The following is a 16,407-nucleotide window of genomic DNA, read 5'->3' on the forward strand; positions in this document are numbered from 1 at the left end:
ACCTTTCTTGTCTCCTCTCTCTCTCTCTCTCTCTCTCTCTCTCTCTCTCTCTCTCTCTCACACACACACACACACACACACACACACACACACACACACGGGTTTTGCCCCCTCTGTACTCTCAATATTTTTTCTATTGCAGTCATTACCCTCACTTTGATCACCACCTCTCAAGAATACAGAGGATGTATCCCATATTTTACCACTCAGCTCCCCAAAATCAACCATCTTAAGGTGCCTTGGTCCAACTTAGCTTTTTCTCCTACCAGCCTTCTCAATGGGAATCATTATACACACCATCCCTGTCCATGATCAAGATTGCTTCCATCGCAGCTGGATATTGCTGCTTTATTTTAGGGCTTACGTTACATGAGGGTGGGCTCTCGCACTGTACCCCAAGTGTCTGGGAGTTGACTCTCCTAGCCCCCAAATCCCTGACCTAACACAAATACCCCAGCTCAAACACTTACGCTAATGCCGGCCTTCATTGGGTTGCCAAGGTCACAGATGACCATGTTGGTTTCGTTCACTGTGTCGTAGTTGCAGCTCTGGCCGGACAGGTTCTAGATGGAAAGACAAAGAAAAGCTAAGATTACAAAGAGAAGTAGCAGCTTCCTTTTTATTCCGCAAAACAAGTGTGGAAGAAGAGGGGACTGTAGGTGGAAGCATCTTTCTGACTCTGCCCATTTGCGATTCCTAGAGACTTCCACACAGGGCAGCAAAAGGCAAGAAGAGCACAGGACCACTAAGAAACCTAAGCAGGTCAAGCGCTGGCATTTTTTCTCCATCTAAAAAACTCTGGGAGTGATAGTTCTGGAGGAGATAAGGAGCCAAGGAAATGAGAATGATGGAAGTAGCCGGAGTCTTCTAACAGAGAATTCCCAGAAGCCTTACTGTCGGGGTTGGTCAGCCACTTGATTCAAAAAAGAAATCCTACTTGTCTCATCAGTTTCTGCTGGAACTGGAAGACTGTGTGATGAGGAGGGAACCAAGGAGAGCGTGCCAGCTTGTGAGTGGGGAAGCTGGCCAGGGGTGGGTGGGAGGGTGGAATGCTGAGGACATATAAAATGACCTGGCATGAAGCGATTCATGCCCATCTCTAATAAATACGCTCTGATTGTTGGAAATACAACACGTAGTCATGTGATCTATTCATGGAAGCAGAGTTCTGGGAATGGCAACGTTATATATGCTTGCTCTTCTAGCCAAACCAGACCACTAAAAAGTTACAAAGAAGGCAGGCTGCCCAGTCGAGAGAGAATAAGGAAGGAAGGTTTCTTCATAGATGGGCAGGGTTGGATCAAGGTATTTTGCAACCTAAAATGAAGGAGAAAATGGCACCTCCTCTCCATTTCTAATACAGTAGCCTTCTGAACTGCTAGTTAGTTGGTTGGATAGTAACTTCCACTGCACTTGAAAGACTGGTCTAGTTTGTCATAGCAGGTCCTGCCACAAATAGGCACAAGAGCCATGCTGTGGGCCCTGCACAGTTCTGCCCTCCAACGGACAGGGAGCGCTGAGAGCTCAGGAGGGGAGGGGGAAGGGAGGAGCACAGTTCCCCCCCCCAAGGGCATTGCTTCACTCTCTCTAATAACACGACCAGCCCTGAACGTGGACCTAACTTCCTACAATTGTTGTGTTGCTTTTAATTTTTTTTTTAAAAAATCAGATTTTGCTACCTGATTAATTAGCAGCACTTTAAAATAATCAAAGGAGATCTAACCAATTACATACTCACTTCTTTACTATATTTATCATCCTCAGGATCCTTGTTAGGAAAGGCCATGACAGTTACAACTACAACACCAGTATCACTCCCTAATAAAAGTACACCTACAAATGGTTTAAGCCATGAGGGCTAGCACATTTTTTTGGTAGATGATCCCTGCATGATTTGTCAAACATAGATGGAAAAGTGGATTTCCATAAGAGGTGAATGACAGAAAGCTGCAACTTTAAAAATATACGGTGGCCAGAATCTTACTGGTGTCTGAGTAAGATGTGAGTAGCTTTGCATAGCCTAACTGCAGCTAAGTTACAGGAGTGGTGGGATGCATCTCAGCTGCACAATTGGGTCCAGGGGTCAGGCATGCAACTGAGATGGCACCCCCTCCCCACACGCATCAATTACATAGCTACAACTGCCATAACAAATAACCCAAACCTTACAGGAACGTAAGATTCTGACCAGCACAGCACCCAGGAAACTACGCAAAACTCAGGAATCTAAATCCCATGTCAGAAAGGAGATCTGTCCCAGGATCAGCATTCCTGTTTGAGGGAGCCTACATTTCCAGTTAGCAGTACACAAGGTCAATGGTTTTGGGAGGGCAGGGGATATTTTGGGAGGGCAGGGGATGTTACCTACCCCATGGTTCCGTAACACTCCAATGTAGTCTGCCTCAGGTGGGATTATAACATGGAGTTCAGCCTCGTAGGCACCCCCTTCTCCGCGGTTCTGTGCGTGGAACGAGAGGTTCAGCGCATTCTTGTCTCCTAGGTAAACGACGGAGTGGTCCCTGCAAAGGGTCCAACCCCAAAGAGAGCACTCATCAGGGCGGCCGACCTCAGGGCCAAGATTCAGGCCAGCCATTCAGAGGGATTAAAAGCAGATTCCAACACCATCCCTCTCCTTTTCAGGCAACACAAATTTTGGGCCTTTTCCATGCAAGAAGTGTGTGTTGGTGTAAGCATAAAACCATTCTAGTGCCCACGGATGAGAAGGTCTTCAATTTCTCTCCCACATTCCACTACAGAATAACATGTGGGTCAAAGAGCACTGCAGAGTTCCAAATGTGTTTTATTTCCAGTTTCGTGTGTAAAAATGCACTGTGCCTTTGGTGCACCTATATCTACACCCATTTCACAAGTTATGTGCAATGGATCTGCACAGTTTGGCAACTGTATCAGATACAAATCCCTGAGCATTCATTTTGTCTCCCATTAGTATGTATTGCTATAAGAACTGTGAGAGATAAATCTGAAGAATAACCATCACAAACACAGCTAAAATCCCCTAAACCTGGTCATTTTGTTGTGTTTCTCTCAACCACTTAATTGTTTCACTCTCAGATAAGGCCAGCTAGACTCCCTGCTGCTTTAAATTGAAACTCTGCCAAGGCTTCCAAAGAGGAAACTGTGCTAGGAAAAGACATGATCCGGTGGATCTTTATGGAACCTCAGGGACACCGGAAGCCATGTTATACCGAGACAGGATATAGTTCACACTGCGCAAACCAATTAGCAAGCAATCTGTCAGGATTCAACAGAATTTTTTTCTTAGCTCTCACCAGAGATGCCCAGGATAAAAACCTGGGACTTTTACTGTGCAAAGCTTTAGGTTTGTTAATTATTCTGGACTCTTGTGTTTCCATTTCAAAAAGTAGGGCAACCAAAATGCCAGTGCAGTAAGTAAGGCTTTAACTATGAAAGGTGTCTATAGGTGTGCATATACATATAACAGCACACATGCATAAGAGATAAATACGCAGTTAAAGAGGTAGACTTTACTAGCAAGGGAAAAAGATGATTTGTCGAAGGGAGACGGGCACTGCTGGGTATGATACGTATGGCCATGTTCAACCCCTGACTCCCCAAATGTAAAACCTTCATATATACCCTACATAAGAGGATGCAAGGGGTTGGTGGGAGGGGACATCTACCTAGATTTTCTCAGTGGTGGATATCAAGGGAGTATTTATTTATTTATTTATTTATTTATTTATTTATTTATTTATTTATTTATTTATTTATTTATTTATTTATTTATTTATACATACATACATACATACATACATACATACATACATACATACATACATACATACATACATACATGCATACCCCGCCCATCTGGTCTACAAGTGGCATGCAATTGCCTGGCTTCACTTCTGCTTATGGCTCAACAGAGAAAGTAAAGGGACAATCTTACCCCAAAACTTCAAGCTGGAGGTCAGGGACACAGACGTTGTCTTCACCACAATCAAGCTGTATCTGAGCCTAGTGAACAAGGACACCAGATATGAGACAGATTCAACTCTTAGCTTAATCTTTATACACACACACACACACACGTCCGACTGATATTTCAGTAGCCCATTGCCAATGTCACTTTCTCTTTTCCTATCCCCCATGTTTTCTGGGTAAATAAACAAGGAGCCAAACAATCATGTTCCAGATGTTTAAGGAAGTGGCCAGTAACCCACAAAAACGTAAACTGAAACAGATCAGTTAATCACAAGGTGCTACAGCTCTTTGGATTTTACTTTTATTTTGCATGTTAAAAGAGGCTAATGCAGCTACTCTGTTGAAATTGCAACAAATGAGGTCTGCCCTTCAAAGACTCTTTCCTAGTAATAATAGAAGGCACATAAAATGTTGTTGGATGTGAGCAATACGAACTCCAAAGCAATGTTTTCTCCCTTGCTTTTGCAAGTCCCTGCCCATTAAAATCCTGTTCCTTTCTGTAATGCTTCTTGAGGCCTCAGAAAAGAAAGAAAATATTCCTAAGGAAAGAATGAAGGCAGCCTGTAGCTGATATAAACAAAGTGCTTTAAAAAAAAAATCAGTGTGCAGATCTGAGGTTTTGGACTACAAGTCCAGAAGACACCAGGCAGCAAGACCAGTGCTAAGACTTCTGGGAATTGTAGTCCAAAAATATTGACTTCCACAAGTCTGAAGCCCATTCTGGGATCTTTCTCTCTTCATAACCCTGCCCCTATGAGGTAGGTTAGTTGAGAGTAGCCCTGAGCCTGCCCTGCTCCCTCTTCTTACAAAAGTAGAGACATGGAAAAATCTGAATCTGTGTTTCAGCACCATGCTGTTCATTATGCTGTCAGAAGACACTGGACCACAACTCCCATGATCACTCCTCATTGCTGGCTGGGGCTGATGGTAGTTACAGTCTAAGAATGTCTGGAGAACCACCCTTGGCTTAACCTGCCAGAGCATGGTCTCCAGCAGAAGGGCAAGTGAAAGGCCACACTGGGGTTAAAAAACAAAAGCAAAAGCAAAGCAAAGTGTGCTGCTTATATACCACCCCATAGTGCTTCAAGCACTCTCTGGGCAGTTTACAAGTTAATTATGCAGGCTACACATTGACACCCCCCCCAGTGAGCTGGGTACTCATTTTACCGACCTTGGAAGGATAGAAGGCTGAGTGAACCTTGAGCCGGTTACCTGGGATTGAACCATGGGTCATGAGCACAGTTTTGGCTGCAGTAGAATGGTTTAACCACTGCGCCATGAAGCAACATGTCAAAGAACAGGAGGAGGGTCACTGGAAGGTGCCCTCTATTCAGTCAGGCTGTGGGTTCCTCTAGCCCAGGATTGCCCACTCTAATTGACAGCAGTGGCTCTTCAGTGTTTTAGGGAGGATTTTTAGGCAGTCCTCTCTGAAGATTGTGGGTACTCCCTGATGGTGTTCCTGTGAGCTTCAGAAACCAAAGGGGATTGTGGGTGTTCAGAGTGGGATGAATTCCTCGCATTCCCCCAACTCCTCCACAACACTCATGCCATTGTTTGACGGCAGCTGCACCAAGGATGCAAGGAGGTCCTTCTGAATCTACCCACCCACCGCCCTTTCCACAGAACGCTAATCCATGTGGCTGGCTGGCTCAGCCTTACTGGAGAATCCCCCACCCTGACTTCTTCCGATACCTTTTGTTCAATGTGGTTGCGCGTGAGGTAGTTGAGGATGGGTTGCAGGCCATGCGAGTCCGACGGGGCCTCTGGATCCAGAGAGAAGTTGAGCGACAGGTGGATGGGGGAGAGCTTGTCACGGAATTCTGACTCACCCTGGGCGGGAAAAGAGAGGGGAAGGTTTGGAAACCAAGTGGGTTAAAGCCAGGCCTGCTCCAGAGAGCCCCCTCCCCCCCGATGCTCCTCTGGTTCCTCAGGACCATGCAGAGAACTGAAACCAAGCTGTATAGCCAATCACAACCTGGCTGCAGTAATGTTACAATATCCAGAATGCCAGTTGATGTATGCTAATCTATGTAATGCTATTCTCAAAAAAGCTTCCTGCATAGCTATGCAAATGGCAGAACTTTGGGAGGGGAAATGATGAAAGTTTTATAAATCCCTGTAGGGATTATCAGTTCCACACTGGATCACACAATTCCATGATTTCTTAACTTCAGGCTCTGTTATGCCGTTTGTGTTATATCAATGTAACTAGGCAAAAAGTTTTGGGCAAACTGTATATTAAACAATTATTTTATTTATGTATTTATTTATTTTATTAGATGTATACCCCGCCCATGTAGACAAATAGTCTGGGCGGCAGCCTACAAACAACATAGTAAAGATAAAGGTTCCCCGTGACATTTAGTCCAGTCGTGTCCGACTCTAGGGCGCGGTGCTCATCCCCATCTCCAAGCCGTAGCGCCAGTGTTTGTCTGAAGACAGTTCCCATGGTCACGTGGCCAGCACAACTAGACACGGAACACCATGGAACACCTTTACCTTCCTCTGTTCTATTTCTTCACAGGTTTGCCATTTTAAAAAATCTAGACAAAGGTGTATCTCTATTTTCCTGTTCCAAAAACACTAAAGCCAACAACAGAGAGAGTCACGTGGTCCTTTACATAACATGAATATCATTACTTAGACCACTAAAAATCAAACATTCAGCACGAGCCTTCATAAGTAAAATTCAGGGATGCACCACTATCTTGTAAAGAGTGCAGAAAAGTTATAAATGAACGCTCCAAAATGTTTCACGGCAGAAGCCTACCAGGTATACTTCTTAAACTGAGCTCAAAGCTGGTTTCAACTAGTTCAGGTGTGCATGTGTTTAAATGTTTCATTCCAGGTACCATGTAGTTGGAATTTTCATGTGTCTTTCTCCTAGCATATACTTTTGCATGCTCTTTTCCTAAGGCATACATTTTTGCAAATAGTTTCCTTAAACGTAACACATTTTGGGCATGCTTCCTTTAACATAGGCATTTTTCACTATTATATGCACTTTCTGTACATTTGCCCATTACATGTCCCTGTTTATAATTGTGAGGTTTCTTTCAAAATTTAGAGGAGTCTGAATATTGCTGTATTACCGCAGTCCTGTTCACACACAGGTTCATCAAGTGCAAACTCGGTATGTTTGCATCAAAAAGGAAGGTGGACAAACTTGTCACCCATCCTTAGCTTAGAAGCTCAGCATTTCAGGGGTGCTCATTTCACACATTTTTGAGTGAAGGAAATGGTAAAAATGCAATAAGTAAAGTTAAAGTTCAGAAGTTAAATGGCTGTTCCATTTGGAACAATGTGCAAATCTAAAACAACATATGTTGTTAAAATGCTTCTCACTCTGGGGATGACCCTCCCAAAGAGAGAGAGAGAGGAAAAAAGCAAGAATGCATGGGCATAGCTTCGCAACTTACCCTGAGGTAGATCTTCATCTCACGGCATTCAGAGCTGGCGCCATTGCGGAGTTGGAGAGTCTGGACCAGGTGGGGCTCCTGGGAACGCAGGAAAAGTGCCCGCTTCACTGCCCCTTTGTGCTTGAGACGGTCAAGGTGCAGTTCCACAGTGAACCCTGCCCAGGTGAGAAGGAAGGTAGTGCCCGTCAAAATTCAATAATGCCACCACCTGGAACTCTCCAACGATCCAGGCCATGCTCTTCCCCATTGCCTACTATCCAAGATTCAGTTCTTAAAATATTGAGAAGCCAATATGTGACACAGGATAGGTCCCAGATTCCCACTTAGCTATGACCCGTCCTACGTGTCACATTTCATCTGAATCTCTGGGATCTTTAGGGACTGGTAAGGTCTAGACAGCAACTTCTCACTGTAGTGCTGAATGCATTAAAACATAAACGAAACCAACACAGCAGGACCTCCTAATGCTGGTGTGACTTTTCCAGAGAAGCTGCCTGCTACAGCACAGCGCCGACCCTGCCCGGCAGTCTTAAGAGTGAGCTCTTAAGTCTGTACATGAGCAACACATTACTCAGAGGTGGGTCAGGGCCAGCAGAAATATAGGACAAAATGGGATTTTATGGACTCCTTATGTCCAGTAGTGCAGTGGGGAATTTGGAAATGCAGGCGCTCCTCATGACCGTCCCCACAGCCACCCAGCTGCCTAATAATAATAATAATAATAACAAGAACAACAATGCATATTTTTGTTTTTTAAGATTACTATCTCTATCTGAGTCACCATTTGGGGCAAAAAGGTAGTGAACTGAAGTGATGGAGATGACTTTTGTGTGAGGCTGTGTAAAGTGAGGAAGATTTGCACAGTGTTAGCCTCACTCTTTCTCCCCACTACCCATCATAATCCAGTGACAAGATTAAGACAGGTTGACTGAAGAGACTTCATAAAGAGAGTCCAAAAGCAGAGACTCTGCTAGACTCTAAGACAGCTTCCTTCAGAGAACATTGAGGGGCAGGGAAAAGTGGACCAGACCCTCAGCTGCAAGAGGGGGATTCCTCAAGAGAAGCATCACCCTCTGACACAGATGCTGTTTCCTTCATCCTGCCCTCCAGTTATTTACCAATGGAATCAGGCACGTGCTTCCCAGAGGCATTCAGGCAGAAGCTCAGGTTGATGCTGTTGACATGGGAGAAAGAGGAGAGCAATGAGCCACAGAGAGAAATCTGAGAAAGGCAGTATGAACTAGGGGGCAGATGGTTAGGTTAGAAGATATACGCCCTGGATCCAACTCATTACTCAGTCACAGTTTCATGCACAATTCCACCAATTGCAAAATGTGATTTCAAGAACCCACTTCAAGAGATTTCAGGAAGAGGCAGCCACAACTGTCAGTCACTTTGACACAGTAAAAAGGGAAGTTGGACTGTGAATACCAACCGCTCTGCTCCCACCTCCAGCCAGAGATTAAACTCACCTTCTACCATCAACAGAAGGGAGGGTGAATATAAGGAAAGACCTGCTGGAAGACGTCAAAGGCCCCTCTAGTCCAATATCCTGTTCCCACAGTGCTCAACCTCTGGGACACAGCTGGAAAAGCTACCTTTTCAATGTACAATTCCCAGAATCCTCCAATCGTCCTGCTGGCTGGAGGATTCCGGACGCTGTAAGTCAAAAAGATGACTTCTTCAAGCTTTCTTCTGGGAAGCCCCAATCCTTGGGCTCTTCCCCAACTGGTATTGACAGGCAACTGAGAGCTAGAAGCGGAACGTGAGGCCTGGGCAATTCCACTTGACTCAGAGATTCCAGGAATATCTAGTTGGCCAGGGACCCCTACGCAGTTCCTGCAAAGGCAGGAAGAGTTGGAGTCAACGAGGCACATCGATGGCCTGTATCTCCACATTTGCATCCCTTCAGGAGGAAGTTACAGCAGGTTCTCCAAGTTCTCCTGACAGGCCACAAGATGGTAAGGAGAAATCAGCGCCCAAGAGCTGGCATGACAGGAGGTGTTCCAAGGGGGCACACAGGAAAATGAAAAAGGCAGGTCAATTGAAACTCTGGTAAGAAATTACTTGAGAGATTACTTGAGAGACAGGCCAGACTGCCCATGGCAGCACTGAGGGAAAGAAAGTAGTAACGTTTGAGAGGGGTAGATGGGGTGAGTGGGTGGGGATCCGGTCTGGCTAACTCAGCCTCTCCTCCTAGACATGTGGTCCCGCAGAGGTCAGGAGCCTACTACAATCACCCAATTCATTGACAGGCTAGGCAAGAAGCCAGGATCTCTCCCCCCCCCCACCCCATTGCCATAACCCTCCGTTGCTGAGCAACTAAAAAAAACTATGTATAAATATAAGACCCCTCCACCCTGTCACAGCCAGAAGGCAAGTAGAACCTCTGCCTTAGTCTAAGCAAATCTGGGAGACACATGGCTGGTCTGTATGCTATTTTTAATGACACGGAGGCTGCCTGAAAAGGGTCTTCACGTGATCATTTATTCCACTGGTGCCATAAAACGCCACAGTGCTCTCTACTTCCTAGTCCCCCATTTGGACGGAGGGCAAACAAGGCTAGCACAGACATGCGGGCTGAAGTTTTACTGGAACTGTACTTCAAAATATCTTCCAGGCTTGGGCTGCCTCCCCTTGAAATGGGGAGTTTGTTCACTGAGACGTCCCCAAAGGAGTGACTGAAATAAGACACCCTTGTACTTCACTGGTGTGGAACAGTCATGGTTCACCCCAAGGAACTCTTGGCACTGCAAGGTCTATAGGAAGCTGAGGTGAAAAGAAGCCAAACAGGCCTCAGGGAAAGACATGAGAATCAGTTGTACAGCTGGGACCTTCCAACGTGGCTTCCCATTCTCCCAAACATCACTCACCAAGCAACTGGTGTTCCTGTGCCCTCCAGGATGCAAGCTCGCTCCTCAGGGTTAAACATGGTGGGGAAAATGCTGAGGGTGGCGCTAGCGTGAACAATGGGGCGACCCCTGTGGAGGGAGACAAAAAAGCAAGGCAAACAGATATGAGACAGGGAGAGAGAGATGGCCTTAGAGGCAAGGCCTTAGGATGGTAACAGCAAAGACCCATTTGGCCAAAATCCTTGGATGGAGTGGTCAAAAGGCACACTTGAACCAGAAAACCTCCACGCCCTTTTCACGTCAGCAGGACAAAATCTTCAAGTATGTCAAAACAGCTCTGCTGCAACAGGTGAAAGGTCTACCTAATCTGAAATTTGGTTCACTCACAGTCCAGCCAGATGCCTCTTAGAAGCCAAGAAGTAGGATGTGGGTCCTACACCAACCCACCCCCAATTTGTGTTTCCCAACAGGATTTCCAGGATGCTCCCTCAGCTACCAGATAAATTATATAGACTTCATCCCTAGGGGTCACTGATACCCTCACTCATTTCTTCCAGTTTTCTTTGAAAGTCACTCAAATTTGTGACTATCACTACATCCGGTGTCAGCAAGTTCCACGTTTAGCAATGCATTGTGTGAAAAACAACTTCCATTTCTCTGCGCATAAATGCACATCATTCAACTTCCAGGGAGCCCAAGTTCTAGTATTATGACAAAAAGAGAAAAATACTTCCCCGCTTACTTTCTCCATATCAGGCACTTTATACACTTCTTATCTTGTCTCTCTGTAATTCACTGTTTGTAAAGTCAGTGAAAGAATATAAGACATTTCCTTACACTTGCACAGAGACACCATTTTCTCAGGAGTGAACATCCCTCTGCTCAGAGGCCAACTCTTACAAAAAGCCTTCCTAAGATCAAATCAGCCACCATCACCTTCTCAAAGTCCTGAGGAGCACATGAGGCCGAAGGAGTCAGAGGAATGGGAAAAGAAGGTGTGTGGTAAAAAAAATCCACATGACAGCTGTTGATATGCTGGTGAGCCTAACGTTTCAGGGACTCGGAACATAAGAAAAATGTTTGTGTGAGTGCTCTAACAATGCAATCGCAATGCTTCCTGGCTCATCTGAGATTTCCTGCTTAATCCAGGAGACAATCAATCAAGTGAGTGTGATGTGTCTTATTCAAACAAGTTGTAACCATGGTACAGAGAGACTGAGAGAGAGGGAGAGAGAGAGGAAGGAAGAGAAAAAGAGAAGGAAACCCAAAATACGTTCATCATTTCATCTGTTTTCTGGCATCGTCCGCCTCCTCTCCCAGTTTAGGTGAAAGGGATCTGTTGACATCTTCCTACTTCAGCCTTACACACTGTGCTTACCTGTAAACCATGGCTGTGTCCACTCCAAAGGCCCCTACAATCAGATCTGCAGGACAGGAAGGAGAAACAGATTTAACAAATAGATATAAGTTTTAACATACAAGAAAAGAAAAAGAAACAGAAGGGGGTTCATTGTGGACTTTAATGTAATTTCCAGGCAGAAAAAGCCTGTTGAAGCTACATTATTTGGCTTGAACAAGCATGTATCTGAATCCTGGATAATTGTAACTCTCCAATCATGATGGGGAAACATCACTCAGCAGATGTTCAGAGACACTTTTTAAAAATTAAATTTCACTTTCACATGGTGTTGTCTTTAATTGACCCCAAACTGAAAAGCTTGGGGTAAGAACAAAAACAACTACAAAAATAACTTAGAAGAAAAATAAAGCGGCCATATAACTTCATACAGATACTCAGCACTCATTCAGAACTACAAGCAAACCATTAAGAGTTTACAAAGGGTTTTTTGCTTTAAAGATGGCAAGGACAGAGTCTGGGACTCTGTATGTACACCAGACACGTACTCTGTCAACTAAGCTAAAACATCTCTATGTCTCGTGTCTCCACTGGCTGCTTTTGTTAGTATTTCAAATGCTGTCCTCACCTGGGTAGCCATTTCCATCCAGATCTTTGGCTCCACGCAAAGCAAACCCGAAAAAGTCAGGGCTCTGGCTGGCAGGCCAGTGGCCTTGCAACACCTGGGAAGGTTTGGGGTGCAGTCCATCATGCCGGCCATTGTACACGTAGACTACGCCTTGTTGGGCCTTGCCGCCAAATGGGGCTCCAATGGCTACATCTGAAGGAACATCAACACAACAGGAGCTAGAATCACCAGAATAGTTAAAAAGAACTCATAGGACAACTAAACCTCATCCAAAGAAGTTCATAAAGGAACAACAGCTGAGACTCCAATATGGTCTGCAACAAAGATACAGAAGTATGGTATTCCCTTTAAAGAGTTTTCCACCCACCTTTTCCACAACTGGTAAATGCAACATGTCATAAGTTTCTGTGGCTTGCAATAAATTTGTTAAGCTTGGTTCAGACCTGAGATGAAAACATTGGTGCACTAACCCCAGGTAAGGACTCATATCATGGCTCATGTTTCCAGATACAGAAAGAGAAAAGTCATGATTTGGAGACACCTGTCTGGTGTCACTTCCAGTTGGCTCCCAACTAGAATATACGATTAGACCATAGGTCTGTCCAGTCCAACCACTCTGTTCCCAGAGTGGCCAACTAGAAGGAGAATAGGAGTTGATATCCAAGATGGCACGCAGTTATCATGACTAGTTTTTCATAAATAGGCTTCCAAAGGACAGAAACCTCCTGGGGCAGAGCAATGGTCCCGTGTGTGTGTGTGTGTGTGTGTGTGTGTGTGTGTGTGTGTGTGTGTGTGTGTGTGTGTGTGTGTGTGTGTGTGTGTGTGTGTGTGTGTGTGTGTGTGTGTGTGTGTGTGTGTGTGTGTGTGTGTACAGAGCAATGGTCCCGTGTGTGTGTGTGTGTGTGTGTGTGTGTCTGTGTCTGTGTGTGTCTGTGTGTGCATATATTGAATGCAGGTGCTCAACCCTCAAATAGATAACTCGCTCCTAAATAAAACAAGTTAGTTTGTGCTTCACACCCTCTATGGGACTTCATCCAACCCTTGCCTGGGACTTCATCCCCAAGAACCCAATCTAGGAAGGTTTGGCTCACTCCTATTTAATCTAGAAACCATACAACTTCTACCCTCATGCCAGCTCCTTGGCCCAGAGACACTATGGCTGAGAGAGTTGCTATGCTGGTCTCAACTGGACAAGATGATTAGGTGGTTTTGCTGTTGTTTTTATTGTTGTTATTGGCGTTCTTGATGTTTCTATCTTAAAAAGAAAACTCTCAAACTGGGTTAGATTAGAAACACTGGGATTCTTCCAGATTATGCTTTTTATCTGGAAATCATCCTGCTGTGTCCAGACTTTTTACATGGGTTTTAGACGGTGTTGTTTTCGAATTAAACCCCTACACATTTTCACCCTTCCTTCTCCCATCTTTTTTTTTCTTGCAACAGAAAAAAAATTGTAAGTGAAGAAAGACGAAATAGCTACACCATAGTTATTATAAGTTGGTATTGGGATGCCAGCATCTGAAAGCACCCCAGGAGTTTCAACAACTCTTTGAACATAAGCATGTCAAGAGATAATTCTATTTGAGCACTGGTAGAAAAACATATAAGCCGGCAGAGGGCAGCAACATCATACGGAGGACTTTCTGTTACATACCAAATGATCTTCCTTCTGAATATATCTTATTATCACCCCACCCCACCCCTCACAACACACTGTGTTCCAATGTGGACCACAAGCCCTACTTTGCCCAGAATATATACTGGAATGGCAGAAGGAAATACCACTTCTTAATGCTGTCCTTACCATTCTGATGAATAACATAACAGCATCATTGTTAAACTAAGGATAACTAATCCTTGTTATCTGGAGCACGCACGCTGTGCCCAGGGGTGGGGCTGATCATGCCTGCTGGCTAAATCAGGTCCATTATCTCTCTGCTTATCTGACCCCTGACCACTTTTCCAGTACATGAAACCTGAACCCATCCTGCTCTGGTTTGATCCGACCCTCATATTAACTGGCTCAACAGAATGCAATGAAAGATGGGATGGGGAAACTACAACCTTCTATGTGTTGCTAGACTCCAGCTCCCATCAGCCCTGGCCTGGTTCATCAATGATGGGGCACGATGGAAACCGGAATTCAGTAACACGCAGAAAGGCACAGGTTCTCTGCCCCTGACCTAAAGGGAGGCTGAAGTGGCAGAATCTAGGTGGGCTGGTAGTCCACCTAGTAGCCATGGCAGTCACCCAGAATTAGACACACCTTTAACAGCTGATTAGATAAAAGTACAATCCGTGATCTTACATGAACGAGGGGGAGGGAAATGCTGGTTTGAAAAGCTGATTTGTTTCTCATTGCACAACTCTTAAAATGCCACATCAGTCTAAATGTCTCTGCCTCATGGTGGTGAGACTGTTGGGTCATCCTCCATGTTAACAGTTAGCAGAACAGGCGGCTTGCTGTGTCATTATGCAAGTCACTGTCCTCAGTTTCCCCTTTTCAATGAGGAAAACCCATACAGAGAAGTATGCAGATGCATTTCTGGGTGAGGGCAAGCGAAGTGCATTCCCAGTGTTCACAACTAAACCACAGGGGAGAAACCAAAGCCCTCCACATGCTGTCAGACTCCAACTGTTAATCATCATTGGCTAACTGTTGTGGAAATGACAGTCCAACAACTTCTGGATGGACAGCGGTTCCTCGCCCTTATTGTTAAAGCAAATCAGCGTGCTTCAGCTGTGAAAAGTCCAGTAACCCTGCTTGACATGGAACAGGAATTTAGCATCTGTGCCTTTGCTTCATTGCGAAAGAAGAGAAGGCTAGAACTAATGAACTGTATGGTGACCCATCACACGAAAACTACAAGGCGGTCAATAACAACAAGAAGAATTTGTCCTAAGGGACGTTCACATTTTGCAAGAGAATGACTAGGAATTTAACTTTCTCGTCTCTGTGCATGCGTACATCATCTGCTAACACAGACCCATTCCTAGTCATGGGCATTTCTCTTTTCTCCCCATTATTCAAACATCCAACCTCCGTACCATTATAGCCATCCTGGTTGAGGTCTCCGAGTGGGGCAATAGCACTGCCAAAGCGACCAAACTCCTGGTGACCGGTCAGGATGGCCGAAGGGCTTGACTCCATGCCGTACAGCTGTTGCAGGTAGATGTAGACCCTGCCCACCTCTTGCACTCGACCATCTTCTGTTTTCTCCATAAACAAGGGGGCACCAATTAGCAAGTCATCTAGGCTGAAGGGCAGGGGAAACAGGGAAAGTTAAGATGAAAACCAGTCATTCCAGAATCAAATAAGAAACACAACTCATTCTTGAGATGGGGAAATCAATGAAGGAGGCTGGAAATGGGAGAGAAACATGGTCTAGTTACCCAGGGACACCTTCCAGAAAATACCTTCTTGGGGTATTTTCTTACAGTTCCTACATAGTACATGTTCTCACATATACCAAAGCTTCCCCAGACCTCAACAAACCAAACATGCCCTCAGCAACTTCCGTCCCTGAGAAGGACCATTTCCATCTCCCTTCCTAGCCTTTGTTAGCTGCTGACTGCATTTCCCCCTCCTTGACACTCACCCATCACTGTTGAGATCAGTGGCAGCCACTGCATACCCAAAATAGGATGCCATCTGTTGAAGAAAAAAATGACAGGCAGCAGTCAGGCTTAGAACGTCTGCATGGGGCAGGCAGTCTTGAATCAATGGAACAGTGGTGTTCTTGACTTCTGCAAGGCTAGTTACCCAATTCATCTCAGATACATTCTTATTACGCTAGCTGGGCACTTCCATATTATTTCTTCGTTTGCATTACTGAACACAGGGAACTAGGCTTAAAGGTGGGGTGGTATGCTCTGCACTATAAAAGAATTTTAAAAATGTGCCACTATCAGTCAAACTCTGAGCCATGGGGAAAAAAGATTCAGCAACCTGTATACACTATATACAGGAACGGTGAGAAACGGCACACCTTTTTTTTTATTTTGCACTTTATTTTAAAGCCCGTGATGAGATGGAGCAAGGAGCTATGAAGGAAATAGAAGTGCAGGTCTCCAATTGCTGAAAATCTTTCTCAAATACATCTCAGGCTTTTGAGATATCTGACTGTGTTGTTCACACATTTTCACAAATGTACGCGTGCAAACCTAACAGCTAGAAATGGGTTT

The 16,407-nt window shown here is 44.9% G+C and overlaps 1 protein-coding gene across 1 annotated transcript in view; it reads right to left on the reverse strand.

Moving 5' to 3' along the window:
• ITGA5 (integrin subunit alpha 5) overlaps positions 1-16,407 on the reverse strand; it is a 78,394-nt gene that overhangs the window by 13,974 nt on the left and 48,013 nt on the right. The window contains exons 11-21 of the mRNA XM_072991239.2: positions 15,822-15,874; positions 15,271-15,479; positions 12,223-12,414; positions 11,616-11,661; positions 10,259-10,366; positions 8,504-8,559; positions 7,386-7,540; positions 5,659-5,796; positions 3,932-3,999; positions 2,369-2,519; positions 471-563 (exon numbers count right to left, since the gene is read on the reverse strand). Of these exons, the coding sequence (XP_072847340.2) occupies positions 471-563; positions 2,369-2,519; positions 3,932-3,999; positions 5,659-5,796; positions 7,386-7,540; positions 8,504-8,559; positions 10,259-10,366; positions 11,616-11,661; positions 12,223-12,414; positions 15,271-15,479; positions 15,822-15,874 (1,269 nt within the window). The remainder of the gene's footprint in view (positions 1-470; positions 564-2,368; positions 2,520-3,931; positions 4,000-5,658; positions 5,797-7,385; positions 7,541-8,503; positions 8,560-10,258; positions 10,367-11,615; positions 11,662-12,222; positions 12,415-15,270; positions 15,480-15,821; positions 15,875-16,407) is intronic.

Source organism: Pogona vitticeps, chromosome 2 (assembly GCF_051106095.1).
Source record: "Pogona vitticeps strain Pit_001003342236 chromosome 2, PviZW2.1, whole genome shotgun sequence".
Lineage (NCBI taxonomy): Eukaryota > Metazoa > Chordata > Lepidosauria > Squamata > Agamidae > Pogona > Pogona vitticeps.